The 20,000-nt window shown below is 36.1% G+C and overlaps 1 protein-coding gene across 1 annotated transcript in view; it reads right to left on the bottom strand.

Moving 5' to 3' along the window:
* The window catches only part of map3k20a (mitogen-activated protein kinase kinase kinase 20a), a 121,957-nt gene that overhangs the window by 7,519 nt on the left and 94,438 nt on the right, over nt 1-20,000 (bottom strand). Inside the window, exons 12-16 of the mRNA XM_061970630.2 lie at nt 9,591-9,635; nt 9,484-9,514; nt 9,272-9,411; nt 9,127-9,189; nt 6,691-6,780 (exon numbers count right to left, since the gene is read on the bottom strand). Of these exons, the coding sequence (XP_061826614.2) occupies nt 6,691-6,780; nt 9,127-9,189; nt 9,272-9,411; nt 9,484-9,514; nt 9,591-9,635 (369 nt within the window). The remainder of the gene's footprint in view (nt 1-6,690; nt 6,781-9,126; nt 9,190-9,271; nt 9,412-9,483; nt 9,515-9,590; nt 9,636-20,000) is intronic.

Here is a 20,000-nt window from a genome sequence, read left to right as displayed (position 1 = left end):
TAAATAGCAATGTACTTAGTTCAACTCCTTTCTCCAAGTCATTGCCTGGGTGTCGCATAGCAGGAGGTGACAAAAGAAAGACTAAGAATTTGTGACAAAAAGCTATTATTTTGTATTATGACAACACGTTACATGTCATATCATGTATTATTCCTACTTCATAACACACATCCTATCTTCTAAATATTCTAAATGATGCCACAAGTTACCAGGATCCTTTTGATTGGTGCAAATCATACAATTTACTAAAGTGTCTTATTAGATCAAATGTTCAGTAGTGTCCACTACTATCTCTTACTTTAAAGTATTTTTTTTAACACCTTTTGCCCCTTGCTTGTGTCATTTATTCAACAACATAGAGATACATTTAAAACATGTATACAAATGTTTTATGTATATTTAATATAGAATAATATACATAATTTATACATACTTAAATATGATGTATTTTGTATGTATGTAGTCATTTAAATATTATTTTATATGGCGACTTGTCCAGGGTGTACCCCGCCTTCCGCTCGAATGCAGCTGGGATAGGCTCCAGCCCCCCCCCCCCCCCCCCCCCCCTGAAAGGGACAAGCGGTAGAAAATGGATGATTGATATGTATTGGGTATATTCATACATACAGTATATAGTCAGTATATGTACATAAATATATCTATATATATATATATATATATATATATATATATATATATATATATATATATATATATATATGTATATATATTTAACTACATATATAAATATATATGTATTTAACTGTATATATAAATATACATATATATATGTATATATATACATACACATATATATATGTATATATACATATATATATATATATATATATATATATATATTTAACTATCCATCCATCCATCCATTTTCTAACGCTTGTCCCTTTTTTATATACAAATATACATATATATATACATATACATATATGTATATATATATATATATATATATATATATATATATATATATATAAATATTACACATTTTCTTAAACATATCTAACAACCTTTTACATATACATATACATACATACATACATACATACATACATATATATATATATATATATATATATATATATATATATATATATATATATATATATATATATATATATATATATATATATATATGAAAGCGACAAGCCGTAGAAAATGGATACATCTAACATATTTAACAACCTTTTACATATACATATACATACATACAGAGCCGGCCCAAGGAATAAGCGTACTAAGCGCTTGCTTTGGGCCCCGCGGCCACCAGGGGGCCCCCAAAAGCAATTAACAAAAATTTCTTATTTTTTATTTTTTGCATGTAGGAGTCTGACTGATGATTTCTAAATGATCAAAGATATATTATTGTACAAAAACACAATTTTAGGTCAACAGAGTGCTGCTGCTGATCTAGGCCTAGTGATTCTTCCTGCCTCTCTTTAAATGTAAAACTGCCTCTGCTGCACCTGTGACGTTTGCCGCCCGCCGTGCAATGCCAGTGCGCACTGGGCATCAAAAGCGCAGATAGAGGCAAAACAATGTCACAAAAAAGGACATATCCTTCAGGTGCAGAAAAAAGGAAGAAGAAGAAAGTGGAAGAGGAGAAAAAATGCCATGATAAAGGTATGTTTGCATGACTTGGTAATAAAAAGTTTATCAAAGAGATTTGTAGCTGTAATTAGCTTTAGCTAGGTGACGTTAGCTAGCTAGCAATATGTTTTTAGCATCAGGTGCTAGCAATATGTTTTTAGCATCAGGTTACTAGTGAGATATGTTGTTTGCACAAATTGTTTGCAGCAGAGCACGGTAATTTATTTGAGTAAAATAAACATTATTTTTTACATCAACTCATAAGTTATGTGAAACTTCCCCAGGAGCATTGTTAAAATACTTTGGAGGCACAGAATCAGCCCAGAGCCAGTCCACATCCTCAGGCTCAACTGTGAGTGATGAATCAGGTGAGGAAAAGACTGTCACGGTATACATTTAATTTCTTAGTACAAACATTACACTTGAAGGGAAATTAATATAGTCAAAGTATCTCATTAATATGTGTGCCTATATGTATGTATGTATGTATTTCATCTTAGGTCCATCTCCATCCTCTACAGTGCTCTCTCACACACCTCCACCCTCTGTGCCCACTGTCCCCTCCATGTCTGAAACCACAGCTGATTTATCTAGTAAGTTAACTGCAAAACACCCTTTGTAATTGCTCATTGTACTGCAGAACATTCTGAGATTAATAATTATGTCCAACAGTGCAATTTAATGACCTTATAGGTCCTTCTTTTTTAGTCATTGTCTTTCTTTGGTCACTTCCTCAGCAACTTCCACCACAACGTCCCCTTCACACCATGGACCACCATCAGCTCTGCCAGTTGACCCAGCTGAGTGGCCTTCTTTCCTCTCAGATTCAGACAGGACTGAGCAGGTGATCAGAGGACCACTGTCTATTAAGGAGAACTTTTCATTCCCCAAACGGCATGATGGCCGAAGTTTTCATTATCATTATACCTACAGACAGCTAGTCAATGGAGAAAAAGTCAAGCGTAGCTGGCTGACTTATTCAAGAAGTAAAGATGCAGTCTATTGCTTTTGCTGCAAATTATTTTCCAAAAAGTCCTAAAAACTGGCAGCCGAGGGACAGCTGGATTGGGTCAACATAGGTGCACTGCTGAAACAGCATGAAAACAGTGAAGATCATTGTAGCAACATGGTGAAATGGAAGGAATTTCCCTTGCGTCTTTCAAAGGGGAAAACTATTGAGAATTTAACTTCAGTAGACTGCGCTCTCTTTGTACAAAGTAAACATTAAATATGAACAATTAACTAAAAATATAAACTAGTAATTAAAGACTAATATGTACAAGACTGATGAGACAAGATGACACTTTTACCGTAAATGCAAAGCTTTATCACTTGGACTGTTCAACCCCAGGCCACTCTTGTAGCTGAATGTTTTCTACATTTTAAGATTAGGAACCATATGTGGCACTCTGGACATCATTCGTTCATTCATTGGTATTATTTATGTTATAAACTGGGCCACCCCCATATCTTTATAAATGACATGTCATTTGTAAAGACATGCCAGGCTGACAATAGGATAATGTAAATAACACTGCCAGAGCCGCAATGAGTTTATAGTAGGTGTGTGAATGATCAATCAATATTATTGGCAGAAATAGAGGGCCCCAAAATCAAATTTTGCTTAGGGCCCCATGGAGGCTTGGGCCGGTACTGCATACATACACACACATATATATATATATATATATATATATATATATATATATATATATATATATATATATATATATATATATATATATATATATATATATATATATATATACATACATACATACATACATACATACATATATATATATATATATATACATACATACATACATATATATATATATATATATATATATATATATATATATATATATATATATATATATATATATAGCTCAATATTACATATTTTCTTAAACATATCTAACAACCTTTTACAAAATTTGGTATTCAACAATACAGTATAGTGATATTTAAAATGTTTTAATATTTGTGATATTTAATGTGATATTTAAATTTAAAAAAAATTAATATATACTTTCTTTTTATATGTCTATTTAATATTGAATCACATCTACTTATACTGAAATATGATTATTTAAATGTATTATTTATCTACCATTTAAGTATTTCACATATATTAAGTATGGACAGTATGTATACATACAGTATGTATAATTTGATAATAAATATCAAACACAACGTCGAATAGTATTTTAAATCAATTGCAAATTTAAATTTGGCAAATGTACTGTAAATATAATTGAATATTAGCAGAAATCAAGATCAAAATATTCAAAAATCTGATATCTGAACAAGAACATGAATATAGGAATATATATTGTTTTTGAGTCAGATTTGAGTAGATATTACTCATGATAAGCAAATTGCTCTGACATATACAAGTAAGTGTCTAAAGTGTCTTGGTCATCATAAATAAGTCTTTTCAAGGATTGACTTTATGCAGAGTGCCCTTGACTGTGCAAGGTGACGTTCCTCGAAAATAAAGTAGCAACAAAGTGATATTCCTCAACATTTTCTCCCTGGCGAGGCCCCCCATCAGACCCTCGCCAGGAGGCCCGAATGTAAACAAAGCATCAGTCCTTCACCTCCTGCATGCTGACGACGCAGTAATGATCGCGCCTTAGAGCCACAGGTCAGCGCTCGACCACACGGGGTTCACGGTAGAGGTCAAGCCATTGTGCGCTGATCACAGAGACGGACATCTGAGGACACTCGCCTGAGAAGCCTTCTCACGCGCTCCTCTGGGACCGGACCACGTCTCAAAAGGGGGAACCGCGGCTGGCTTCGGGAAGACGCCAGCTCGCCCAAGGACGGCCGCACCGAGGCTCCCGGGTCTAATCGCTCCGCCAGAAACAATGTCCCGTAATGATGCCTTGGACCCGGGTGCATCTAATGACAACTCATACATAATTCAGCACCTTTCACTTGGCTGCACGGTGATATCCTCATTAGCAGGGAACCCTCAGTGGCTGTCAGATGGTGGCCGCTCAATCGCAAGGCCCTCATTTTTGTCTTTGAGAAGTGCAGCTGCTTCCATGACATCGCCAGCAAAGAGGGGCGGAGAGGAGGGGAAGAAATGCAGTGTGGGTTTGTTTTATTTAGTACAAAAAAAAAAAAAAAAAAAACTTCCAGTTTGTAAAAACAAGGCTGACACGAAACCTGACACCAGGCAGGGGGAAAATAATTAGCTCTCATTTTCTCAGCCTCCTGTTTCCTTCTCCCTGCTGTGTTTTCGACCCACTAAACCACCACATGTCAGAAGAAATGGGAGGCAATTAGCAGGCTCGTTTCAGCCCCGCCGAACACACTGAAAAGAGGACTATTTATGACGGGACAATGAACAGCTGAAAGATTAAATAACGTTTTCCTTTTAAAAAGAAAACGACTTCTGGCTAAATGGGCTATTTTTGATTAAATTCAAACGGCAAGTGAAGAGCCGGCCTTCTCGGCGCTCACAAAGGGAGTGAGTGGAGCTGGATGTGCCACACCACATGTTTATTTGCCCGCTTTCATACCTGGATAGCGATGCCTCTAATGGTCAGTGTAACAGCTGTCATTACCCATCCTTGGCGCCAAAAGCCTCAACATTTTAACGCTTCGCAGATAGAACACATTCTATAAGTTACCTGAGAACATCAATTAACTATTCTGCTCGTTAAACAATAATAATGAGCTGAGTTGAGTTTGTATTTATTTGGAACATGCATGCATACAACGTGATACTTCACACATGCATGCGTACAACATGATACATCACACATGCACGCATACAACATGATACATCACACATGCATGCATACAACATGATACATCACACATGCATGCATACAACATGATACATCACACATGCATGCATACAACATGATACATCACACATGCATGCATACAACATGATACATCACACATGCATGCATACAACATGATGCATCACACATGCATGCATACAACATGATACATCACACATGCATGCATACAACATGATACATCACACATGCATACATACAACATGATATATCACACATGCATGCATACAACATGATACATCACACATGCATGCATACAACATGATACATCACACATGCATGCATACAACATGATACATCACACATGCATGCATACAACATGATACATCACACATGCATGCATACAACATGATACATCACACATGCATGCATACAACATGATACATCACACATGCATGCATACAACATGATGCATCACACATGCATGCATACAACATGATACATCACACATGCATGCATACAACATGATACATCACAATTTCCAGTTTCTCTATTCAACATGTTTAAAAAAAGAGTAGGAAAAAGCAGAGCTTATTTAATCCTACCCCCTTTTCTTTACCTAGCAGTTGCTAAAACTTGTGTTCACTTCCTGTTCTCAATTTATTCACAATATACTCCATAACTAATCACATTAGATAAATAAATAAATAATAATTAGTGAAGTAAGTTATATTTCATATGGTGAGATGTGTAAGATGATCTAGAAAATGAATGGATGGATGACATAAATTCAGAATGTTTATCTTCTTAAGTACAAAGAAGAAGCTAAACATTCTGAATTTAAGTTTGAAGAGTTTCTTGAAGTGGATCTTATTAGTACTTTGTTTCATTTCTTTGCTTAATCATTTAATTCCACATACTGATATACTGAAGGTTTTAAGTGTTGTACGTGCGTACACATGTTTTAAATTACATTTTCCTCTAAGATTATATTTCTCCTCTTTTGTTGATAATAATTGTTGTACATTCTTGGCTAGCAGGTTATAGTTTGCTTTGTGTGTAATTTTAGCTGTTTTCAAATTCACTATGTGGTGGAATTTCAGTATTTTTGATTCAATAAACAAACGGTTTGAATGTTCTCTATATCCAACATGCTGTATTATGATCAATTTACATTTAAAAAAATACAATTATAATATTTTTTTTGGAATATATTTTGTATGACACTGAAAACTCAGCATTGTTGTGTTAATAAAGGCAGGTAACTCTCTTTCTTCATTGCCCACTCAATAATTGTGATGTGTTTACGTCCCAAACTTACTGATCTTCCAGTCCCTGGCTTCCAGTGGTACCCAAACACCAGTTCTAGGTTGACACTTTTACTGATGTCCACCTGGTTTTCAAGTTCATCCTGGAAAGAAAATGAGAAAAGGACAAGCAAAATAATTAATTTGAGCTGCAGCGCACATTATGAATGACTGTTGTTCACATTTGAACCGATAACGTTGCCAAATCGATACTTTTGAAATGGTGCTTGTCCTTAAACGCGGTACTTAAAAATGGGAAAACTTGAAAATCATGTTAAAAAGCAACACATTTTCATTTCATAGCATTTTGTGACATGCAAGTTGAACAGAGTAGTAATTACAATTCTTCAATGACAAAATTACAGTGCAATCTCGACTTACAAACTTAATTGGTTCTTGAACATGACGCGTAAACCGAAAAGTTCATAAAGTGAAGCAGAGTTCCCAATAAGGATCAATATAAACATGAATAGATGTGACTCGTCCAGGGTGTACCCAACCTTCCGCCCGAATGCAGCTGGGATAGGCTCCAGCATCCCCCGCGACACCGAGAGGGACAAGCGGTAGAAAATGGATGGATAAATAGTTCTAGCCTCGACAAAAGCCCCTATTTTAGTATAAAAAAAAAAGCACACTTTGAAGACACTATGTTACCAGTATATATATATATATATATATATATATATATATATATATATATATATATACATACACATATATATATATATATATATATACATACATATATATATACATACACATACATACATATATGTATATATACACACATATATAAATATATATATATACATACACACATATGTATATATACATATATAAATATATATATATATACATACACACATATGTATATATACATATATAAATAAATATATATATATATATATATATATATATATATATATATATACACACACATACATATATATTTAGTAAATATATATATATACACACACATATATACATACACATCTATTTTTATGTATGTTTCTATGTTTTATCTCTTGTTTATCTAGTGTTTTTTATGTTTATATTTAAATTGTTCATCTATGTTTTATCTAGTGTTTATCTAGTGTTTTTGATGTTTTTATTTCTATTTTTATCTGTTTCTATGTTTTATCTAGTGTTAATCTAGTGTTTTTCATGTTTTTATTTCTATTTTTATCTATGTTTTATCTACTGTTTATCTAGTGTTTTTCATGTTTATATTTCTATTTTTATGGATGGCGCTAACTGTTTTAATGACATTCAGACTTTACTTCAATCAATAACAGCATCTCCTCATCCGTGGCTCACTAGTGCAACAACAACGCCCGAAATGTGTCCCGTGAAAAACCGTCCAACCGGAACTCTCTAATAACTAAGGTTCCTTGGGTGAATAATGTAAACTCACTACACCGGTATGTTTCAGTGCTTTCATGGCGAGTTTACTGACAGATATACGTAAGAACTTTACACTACTTTATATTAGAAATGGCAACAGTGGAGGATGAATGTCACATAACAAGAAGATAGAGAAAAAGAAGAAGCTTATCGACTACGGTGTCGGCACGGACCACAAAGGCGAACGCGCGCAAATTTTCAGGACTTATGCAGATCCCAAATACAGATCAGCAGGTACCAGAAGGTAAGAAAAGTTGCTTTTGCATAATATTGTGAAACAAATCACCAGATAATATGTCTTACCTTATACACACACCATAATAATACTCCTATGTTGAAGCACAGTACAATCCATCAAGCGGTGTGGCTTCATAGCTGACCAAAGTCCTACTAAAACATTTTGATAGATTGTTGAGCACCGTGTGTAATGTTCTATCCAAATAAAATAGCTTTGAGGTCGGTAAGCAAAACCACAATTATTCCGTACATTAGGTTGTAAGGCGCACTATCGGTATGTCACTATGGGGCGGTATAGCTCAGTTGGTAGAGTGGCCGTGACAGCAACTTGAGGGTTCCAGGTTCGATCCCCGCTTCCGCCATCCTTGTCACTGCCGTCGCCCTTGGGCAAGACACTTTACCCACCTGCTCCCAGTGCCACCCACACTGGTTGAAATGTAACTTAGATATTGGGTTTCACTATGTAAAAGCGCTTTTAGTCACTAGAGAAAAGCGCTATATAAATATAATTCACTTCACTATCGAGTTTTGAGAAAAAAAAAGAATTTTAAGTGCGCCTTATAGTCAGTAAAATACGGTAATATATCGTGCTGCATATCGTTACCTCAGGAGGCTGCAATATATATCGCGATACAGATTTGAGGTCAATATCGCCCATCCCTGATGTATACCCCCTGTCAGTGTCAATCAAAACTGATCATTATTAAGTTTGTGTCGGTATGTGAGCCTAATGAAGTGTCCTTTGAGCCTTTTTTTTTCCAACACTTTTCCAACAGAGCAGCTTATAGAAGAAACTTGCCACAGTCTACCTTGAGCAACGGTGGGAAGTGGACCAGGCCGAGGTAATCATTGGTGAGCTTCTCAATCTCACTCTGCCAAAGAACAATTGTCACAGGCATAAATAAGTCAATAAATAAAAAGCTCAAGTGCAATGTTTGTGTGTGACTGTGTCACCTTCAGGTGCATGACATGACCTTTGGACTTGATGCCCATGTCCAGCATGTCACTCTCCGAGAGCAATAGGAGCCTCTTTCCGGTAATATGGTTGTCCTGAAAGAGGTCGGCGTACAGCTGCATGCCACACGCGCTCTCCTCTACCAGTGAAAAGCGTGTATTTTAAACACAAACAGCCACGCGTGACTCCAATCTAAATTAAATGCACAAACCTGCACCGAATATTTGCTGCATCCAGAAGTACTGTGTAGCAAAAATGGTGACGTTTAGTCGCACGGAAGGACTAAAAGGACTAAAACGACTTGCAGGGGACACTCACCACGTGCTCCTCTGTCCATGTGTAGATGTCCAAAGTGGGCAGCAGCTGCATGGACACAAAATAGAATAGAATAGAACAGAATAGAAAGTAGGGGCGGCATGGCGTAGTGGGTAGAGAAACCGTGCCAGAAACCTGAGGGTTGCAGGTTCGCTCCCTGCCTCTTACCATCCAAAAATCGCTGCCGTTGTGTCCTTGGGCGGGACACTTCACCCTTTGCCCCCGGTGCCACTCACACCGGTGAATTGAATGATGAATGATAGGTGGTGGTCGGAGGGGCCGTTGGCGCAAATTGCAGCCACGCTTCCGTCAGTCTACCCCAGGGCAGCTGTGGCTATGAAAGTAGCTTACCACCACCAGGTGTGAATGATTGATGGGTTCTACATGTAAAGCGACTTTGGGTACTTAGAAAAGCGCTATAAATCCCAGTTATTATTATTATTATTATTATTATTATTATTACTCTATTGATCCCTGGGGGAAATTCAGCACCACAGTTCGCTCACAATAAACAATAAACACTTAGGTATTTTTTTACATGTGAATAATATAAATACAGTCTATTATACAGCATTATTCACATGTAACTTAGATATTGGGTTTCACAATGTAAAGCGCTTTGAGTCACTTGAGAAAAAGCGCTATATAAATGTAATTCACTTCACTTCACTTCACATGTGAATAATATAAATACAGTCTATTGTACAGCATTATTCACATGTGAATCATATAAATACAGTCTATTATACAGCATTATTCACATGTGAATAATATAAATACAGTCTATTATACAGCATTATTCACATGTGAATAATATAAATACAGTCTATTATACAGCATTATTCACATGTGAATAATATAAATACAGTCTATTATACAGCATTATTCACATGTGAATAATATAAATACAGTCTATTATACAGCATTATTCACATGTGAATGATATAAATACAGTCTATTATACAGCATTATTCACAAGTGAATAATATAAATACAGTCTATTATACAGCATTATTCACATGTGAATAATGTAAATACAGTCTATTATACAGCATTATTCACATGTGAATGATATAAATACAGTCTATTATAAAGCATTATTCACATGTGAATGATATACATACAGTCTATTATACAGCATTATTCACATGTGAATAATATAAATACAGTCTATTATACAGCATTATTCACATGTGAATGATATAAATACAGTCTGTTATACAGCATTATTCACATGTGAATAATATAAGTACCGTCTATTATACAGTATTATTCACATGTGAATAATATAAATACAGTCTATTATACAGCATTATTCACATGTGAATGATATAAATACAGTCTATTATACAGTATTATTCACATGTGAATAATATACGTAAATACATTCTATTACACAGCATTATTCCCATGTGAATGATATAAATACAGTCTATTATACAGCATTATTCACATGTGAATGATATAAATACAGTCTATTATACAGCATTATTCACAAGTGAATAATATAAATACAGTCTATTATACAGTATTATTCACATGTGAATAATATAAGTAAATACAGTCTATTATACAGCATTATTCACATGTGAATGATATAAATACAGTCTATTATACAGCATTATTCACATGTGAATAATATAAATACAGTCTATTATACATTTAAGTACAGTCAAAAAGGAACATATGCATTATACAGTCTGATGGCTGTCGGTATGAAGGACTTCCTGTGTCGTTCCGTGTTGCATTTTGGGAGTCTGAGTCTTTCACTCAAAGACAAACACAAGTTAGAACAATAAGGACACATTAATACGGACAAGTTAGCAAAAATTATTATTATTTTTTTTCATTTTCATTCAAGCATTTTTTTTAATTGTTGCTTTGCAATGAAGACGTCTGGCCTCTAATGGTGTATATCAAAGTCAAACGTCCATATGCCTGATCTAACGCCGCCTATATGACTGATAAATCCCTTAATGCTCATTAAATGTAATCACGCAGAAACACGAGAGGCTAAATAAGGACTCCGTCATTGTGATCGGGAAAATGGCGTGTAATGACAGAAAAAAATGCCATGGAAGATTGGAGGAAAGATGACTAACTGAGGGAGTAATCTCCATTCAGTGTCTCCTTCAGATTAGGAGCTGAATGCCGGTAGTTGCCATACATTTTAGTGCAGCCTGCCGCCTCATAAAGCCACTCAGCCCTGCAAGCACTTCCCGCCTCCTCCATGCTGCGCTTTGGAAGTAAACACATTCCCTTTTCTACTGCACTTCTCAACAAATGGACCGCTAGACGTCTTTACTTTTAAAAACCCACCCATGACTCGCTCTTGTGTGGAACCTGCACATTTCTTTTCTTTATAATCACAGCTCCGCACCCATGCGGACTGATATTACAATACTGCAGGTCAAACTGTGGTAGGTGTACCACTAGCGGTACGCAGGCTCCACCTAGTGGCACGCCGAAGAATCACCTAATTAAATATTCAAAACACAGTGTTGCTGTTTGAACTGTGTGTAATGTTACAGTTAAACACATACTTGCCAACCCTCCCGAATTTTCCGGGAGACTCCCGAAATTCAGCGCCTCTCCCGAAAACCTCCTGGGACAATTATTCTCCCGAAAATCTCAGCCTCGGAACTGGAGGCCACGCCCCCTCCAGCTCCATGCAGACCTGAGTGAGGACAGCCTTTTTTCACGACGGGAGGACAACAGGGTGACAAGAACTAAAATCATCCAGACTAGAGATACATTGTATTATTGTGTTTATCTTACCTAAAAATAAATATATTTATTAATTTAAAAACAACAACAACTAAATACATTTTTACTATATTTTGCTAAAAACATCAACATTTATTGTATTTTTATTTGTATTTTTTCTGACTCCTTATTGCATCCAGCCATAGAATTATACATTAAAATAAACATATTTGAAATAATTAATTTTAAATTATCATAATAATTCATTTAAAATGACCATATTTAATTATTAAAATAATTGCTTGTTTATCAACAACTTTAGCATTTTATTCATTACATTTTGAAGCTCTCAGAAGCCAAGTTATGTTATAATCACTAAGATTTATGCAAGTTTGAAGTATGTCGGAGGCAGATATTTACATATATCCGAATTTAAGTTGTACTTCTTCCATTTCTTTGTCATATTGGAAAACAGCTCGTGTTTTCCACTTCTTCTCTTAATGCTCTGTCAGCAAGCAAACTGTGTGTGTTAACCTTGAGTTCTTTGGAATGTATTATGGCTAGGGAGACGTTGTGCTTGTGTTTTGGCTAGGGAGGGGGAAGGAAAGAGAGGTTTTTGGCGTTGGGAGGACAGACCATTTGGGGAGGCGCAATAGAATGTTCTAGGGTTAGACTGGTCTCAATCAATGTATATTGGCAAAGCTTTGAGAATATACAACAAAATACCTATTCTGTCTCTGGTGGTTTTTCAACTCAGCCTTAAAGTGTCGTAAAGAGCTTGGGAGCGAATTGTGACTTGAATTCCCTGGGAGGAACAACTGGTCCAAAACGCAACAAGTATCAATTATCTAAACACAGTTTTGTTTGCATATTTTCAGGAGATATATATATATATATATATACATATATATATATATATATATATATATATATATATATATATATATATATATATATATATGAAATACTTGACTTGGTGAATTCTAGCTGTCAATATACTCCTACCCTCTTAACCACGCCCCCAACCACGCCCCGCCCCACGCCGACCACGCCTCCCACCTCCCGAAATCGGAGGTCTCAAGGTTGGCAAGTGTGGTTAAACATATTAAATATACTTGTTAAATAAAACCTCTGCTTTGTTTTGAATGAATACTTAGGCCTACTACGCTACTGTATTATAATGTTGCTCATTATACTTGGTGTTTCCTGAGGTTGGTTTGAGAAGCACTGCTACAGAACTTCCATATACATTAAAGTGTTTGATTATCTACAGATAATGACCAAAATTAAATTACAGTTGCGTAGTAGGCCTAAGTGTTTATTAAAAACAAGGCACAGGTTTTATTTAACAAGCGTATTTAATCTTTTTGCCCACTGTCACATTACACACACTGCACAAACACAATGATACTCCTACAGTGCATATTTACAAACTACCTTGGTCTACCACAGGGATGGGCAACCCAAAACGTTGAAAGAGCCATATTGGAATAAAAATACTCCAAAAAAATCTGTCTGGAGCCGCAAAAAATTAGAAGCCTTGTATAAGTGTTGTAATGAAGACAACACATGATGTAAGTGTCTATATTAGCTATATTAGCCTACTATCAAAATGACTTTAAAAGTCTTATATAAGTGTTATAGTTGTTTGTGTGCCATGTTGTTCCAGACCACAGCAAACGTTACCCGGCTTGCAAGGGTAAACTGGTGTAGTTAAATGGAAAATAACTTTATAGTATAATCACTGGATACATATAACAATTTAATTAATTTTTTTTCTTTTTAAATTTTTTTTCTTTCCATGATGGCACGTGAGGCCCCGCCTCACCTGCCTCCCCTGACTGCACGTCACTGGTTTGTAGGTATATTTGAGCTCATTTAATTTCCTTTAACTTGAGTAAATTGAGTTCAAACCCCGGCTGAGTCATACCAAAGACTATAAAAATGGGAGCCATTACCTCCCTGCTTGGCACTCAGCATCAAGGGTTGGAATTGGGGGTTAAATCACCAAAAATTGTTCCCAGGCGCGGCCTGGACGTTTAACATGGAGAATTACATATCTAAAATAAAACAGTTTTCTAAACTGGACTTTCAATAGGAGGTAATAATTAAAGGAAGATCTCCATCGAGACAAAGAGACTTTTAAAACAGAAGAAAGATAAGGAAGACTTCTATAAACAAGTTATCGATGCTTTTGTTCAGAAGGAGTGGCACATGGACTTCATTTATAAGTAAAGATAAGACCATAATAACGTTTTTTTTAATTAAATGTGCTTTTTTGTGTGCTACAGTTTGTATGTGTAAAGTTAAAGTACCAATGATTGTCACACACACACTAGGTGTGGTGAAATTTGTCCTCTGCATTTGACCCATCCCCTTGCTCACCCTCTGGGAGGTTAGGGGAGCAGTGGGTAGCAGCGGCTCCACGCCCGGGAATCATTTTTGGTGATTTAACCCCCAATTCCAACCCTTGATGCTGAGTGCCAAGCAGGGAAGAATGCTGGTATGAGCTTTTAAGCATAACCCGTTAACTGCTGCCAATCAAATGGTGAATAAGATACTCTTTAGGGTTCATATGTTTGTAAATCTGACTGTGATGAAGTCAGTGCCTCACCAGCCATGAACCTCACCGCACGTCACTGCTACAAACGAGGCATAAGGATGCAATATGTACATACAGCTAGCCTAAATAGCATGTTAGCATGGACTAGCTTGCAGCCATGCAAGTGACCAAATATGCCTGATTAGCACTCCAACAAGTCAATAACATCAACAAAGCTCACCTTTGTGCATTCACGCACAGCATAAAAGGTTTGGTGGACAAAATGAGACAAAAAAAGGAGTGGCATAAAACACGTGATAGAAAGTCGTAGAAAGTTGTACAACACATTATATAAGTGTCTATATTAGCTATATTGGCCTACGATCAAAATGACTTTAAAAGTCTTATACAAGTGTTATAATGAAGACAACACATTATGTAAGTGTCTATATTAGCCTACTATCAAAATGACTAAGTGTCATAGGCTGACGCAAATCTTTGTTGACAGAAATGTAATATTTATTCTACACATGTTTACAACATTCAAAATCATTAGTAAAATGGAGGTTTCTCAGAGGGTGAGATAACTCCTGGAAATTACTGGCTTTTAATGGCCAAATGTATAGATATGTGTGTCCAAGTTAAAGGAAACTGTCTTCTTCTAATGGATTGATTACAATTATTGCAAGCCGGGTAACGTTTGCTGTGGTCTGGAACAACATGGCACACAAACAACTATCAGAAATGCAGTCAATATTACATACGGATAATGTGTCATGAGACATGCAAATATGAATCAAATTAGGAGGACTTAAAGTTAAAGTACCAATGATTGTCACACACACACTAGGTGTGGCGAAATGTGTCCTCTGCATTTGACCCATCCCCTTGATCACCCCCTGGGAGGTGAGGGGAGCAGTGAGCAGCATCGGTGGCCGCGCCCGGGAATCATTTTTGGTGATTTAACCCCCAATTCCAACCCTTGATGCTGAGTGCCAAGCAGGGAGGTAATGGCTCCCATTTGTATAGTCTTTGGTATGACTCAGCATACTCAAGTATTACTCAAGTTAAAGGAAATTAAATGAGCTCAAATATACCTACAAACAAGGCATAATGATGCAATATGTACATACAGCTAGCCTAAATAGCATGTTAGCATGGATTAGCTTGCAGCCATGCAGTGACCAAATATGCCTGATTAGCACTCCACGTAAGTCAATAACATCAACAAAGCTCACCTTTGTGCATTCACGCACAGCATAAAAAGTTTGGTGGACAAAATGAGACAAAAAAAAAGGAGTGGCATAAAACACGTCTTAGAAAGTCGGAGAAAGTTGTACATGTAAACAAACTACGGCGAGTTCAAGAACTGCCAAAGTTAGTAGGACAAAACGGCGCTCGCCAAATAGTCTCTAATCATCGAAGCATGTTGAATGTAGGGGGCAGTGTGATTTCTAACATATTAGGAAGGTTTGTTTCATGTTTGTCTTCCTACACAAAAAATATATATTTTTCCATTTTTCATACATTTTTGAAAAAGCTCCAGAGAGCCAGCATGCGGCCCTAAAGCCGCGGGTTGCCGACCCCTGAATCTGCTTGACTAAGGGTTTTTCTGACCGCCCACAAAACGGTGCATCCTGAAGAGACTGTCAGAAAGTGACTTGATGATGATGTGTAAAACATCATCTATGCAACATTTGGAGCAAAGAACCACCATTACATGTTATGTAGACCACAAGGAAGTCTTTTACATTTAGAAAAAAAACATCATAACATGACTCCTTTAATACGCCTTATAATCAGGTGCGCCTTTTGTATGAAAATAGACATGACTAGACCCACTCATCGGCAGGGCGCCCTATTGTCCGGAAAATATGGTAAGAATTAGAACACCTGCTGATTTTGTACATTTAAAACCTTATAACATTTTTGAGATAGCAAAAAAAATAAAAAATAAAACAAGGTTATAGATAGAATTAGACGGAGGGAAATAAGTGATTAATTCCAAACCACCCAGCAAGGATTGTGATACCCACAGGCTGTTTATGAGGCAATGAAGTACACAAATGAGTCCTGCCCCTTCAACAAGAAAGGAAGTCACCAATCTGTAAAGGACTGAGATACAGGTGTCTCTGCTCCAGGCCTGTCTGCAAACACCTGAACGCCTCAGAAAAGGCTTGGGAGAATGTGATGTTGTCACAAGACACCACATTTGAGCACTTTGGCATGAAGTCGACTGCTTGGAGGCAGAGAAGTGCTGGATATGATCCCACTTGCCTTCCTACTGTCAAACATGGACAGGGATGAGAAGGATCGCAATAAAAGTGTCAGATTCAAGAAGTACAAGAGTCTGTCCGCATGAATAATGTGATTATGACTGGCCTCCAGATAACACGCATGCCTCAAGGTGGAAAAGCTGATAAGAGAGAAGGACAAGATGATGCTGCTTCAACAGTGCAACAGGTGGCCAACTTTCTGCAATCAAATAGTGTGAATGTGGACGTTGAAACATGCATTCTTTGTCTGGCAGGAGCAACACCGCACCTGTCATCATCTAAGACTATGTGGAGACTGCAGGACAAATTGGCCCAAATCAGATTTTTTTTTTTAAATTGAATTTTTTCCAGCTGACTGTTTACACTGTACCGTAAGTAAAATGTGAATCTTATCAGACTCCAGTGTAAACACGCACAGGCCCCAATGGGGTCCCAATGTGGCCACACCTCAAAAATGAGTGTTTATTTACGTGAAAAGACATTAAAGTAATTTATATATATATATATATATATATATATATATATATATATATATATATATATATATAAATAAATATAAACACCTTAAAAATGAGTGTTTATTTACGTGAAAATACATTAAAGTAATGTAATGTATATATATATATATATATATATATATATATATATATATATATATATATATATATATGCATCCATGTATTTTCAATAGGGTGAGTCTGATATGGTCGCCACACCTTAAAAATGAGTGTTTATTTACATGAAGATACATTAAAGTAATATAATATATATATATATATATATATATATATATATATATATATATATATATATATATATATATATATATATATATATATATATATATATATACCGTATTTTTGGGAGTATAAGTCGCTCCGGAGTATAAGTCGCACCTGTCGAAAATGCATAATAAAGAAGGAAAAAAACATATATAAGTCGCATTTTGGGGGGAAATTTATTTGATAAAATCCAACACCAAGAATAGGCATTTGAAAGGCAATTTAAAATTAATAAAGAATAGTGAACAGGCTGAATCAGTGTACGTTATGTGACGCATAAATAACCAACTGAGAACATGCCTGGTATGTTAACGTAACATATTATGGTAAGAGTCATTCAAATAACTATACATATAGAACATGCTATGCGTTTACCAAACAATCTGTCACTCCTAATCGCTAAATCCCATGAAATCTTATACGTCTAGTCTCTTACGCGAATGAGCTAAATAATATTATTTGATATTTTACGGTAATGTGTTAATAATAATATCACACATAAGTCGCTCCTGAGTATAAGTCGCACCCCCGGCCAAACTATGAAAAATACTGTGACTCAAAGTCCAAAAAATACGGTATATATTAATATATATTTATAGTGTAATATCTGCTGCAACACTATAATTAGTAATATGGCAAATTATATGTGGCCTTATTATCAAGTACAAGTACCATAGAAAGTCCAAGGATATCTAAGTAAGTAAGAGATTGCCTTCAACAACTGCACTTTACCACATTCAGAACAAATTGGCCAATCTTAATGTCAGCAAAATGTCACTTCATCATAAAAGCTTGGCCTTCACCAAGAAACCAAGTATCGTGGCTTTTTCCTCACAGCATGGTGCTTTATATCAAGCCTTGCCAGCATACGCTAAATTACTTCCATCATGTCCATAGGATGACAGCAGAATGAGGAATGAATCAGGAATAATGCTTCTTTTTTCTAAATGCTAAAAAAAAAAACAACACACCATAAAACTTACAGGAATCACACTAAATACAGTGTATAGTTTATAATTTCCAAATAATTAGCTTTTTTTTTAAATTTAACAACCCCAACCCTGTATCAGTAAAGATGTGAGACCTCATTCACTGTAATGGAGACACGGAAGCATCCCTCATTACATCACATGCAACCCAATCTTATTAGAACAACCTAGCTCTTTCTATCACTTATTTGAGCAGACAGTCAGGATCAATAGGAAAAAGTGTAACAAGATAAAATAACTGCCATAACTACCACTTTGCCTGGAAATGTTTGGATACAGTATAACAGCCAATGATAACGGCGAAAGTAAACAACAAAATTGCATAATCTGTTATCTCAAATAACAGATTAGAAGAAGATGTACATTGACTTTTTATTATTAATAGAGTATGTAGTATAGTTGATTACCATGGCAACTAAGGAATGCCTTCGTCAGGAACAGAACTGCAATTTAAAGTATTTGTAGAGATAGGTTGCAGAGGTGCTAAATGACATCACTGTCTAATTTGCATAATTATCCCTACTATATGCATGTAATTGTACTCGACACTGTAGAGAGGGAATTAGCATTGTGGGGGCGACAAAAAGTGAGTAAAAACAACAGGATAAGCAAAATAGATGGAACTACAAATGAATTAGTTTTAAGTCACAAACCAGGCAGTGCTGTCAGATAAGGCGGAGGCCTTCAAGAGCAGGACCTGTTGTCCTTGAGAAGAGCGGCATGCATGCTTTCATGTCAGCGACCACAAGTCCTCAATGACACAAAAAAGTAATTTGAGTCATTTTTTAAAAAGGGAATAAAGAGGGGTCTGGAGATTCGCTAAATTGGCAACACTGAACCCTCCTGCTACGTCTTCTTATTCTCTGGCAGACCAGGGGCCTGCTCTACTAAGATCTAAACACCCCACGCCTGTGCAATCTATATGATGGGGTGTACTATTAGTGGGCATGTTGCGTGTGATCTACTAAGACTGCGTGTGCGGACCTCCCTATTCAAATAAGGATTTTGTGTGTACTACACAACTTTCACCATGGAGACACTCATTTACTGCACGTTGTCATGCTCTTTCTTACCTGTGGCATTGCGTTAGGTCTTGAAAACGCGCAGCGGACTTGTAC

This window comes from Nerophis lumbriciformis, linkage group LG13 (assembly GCF_033978685.3).
Source record: "Nerophis lumbriciformis linkage group LG13, RoL_Nlum_v2.1, whole genome shotgun sequence".
Classification (NCBI taxonomy): domain Eukaryota; kingdom Metazoa; phylum Chordata; class Actinopteri; order Syngnathiformes; family Syngnathidae; genus Nerophis; species Nerophis lumbriciformis.
This window is presented reverse-complemented; position numbering and strand designations above follow the sequence as displayed.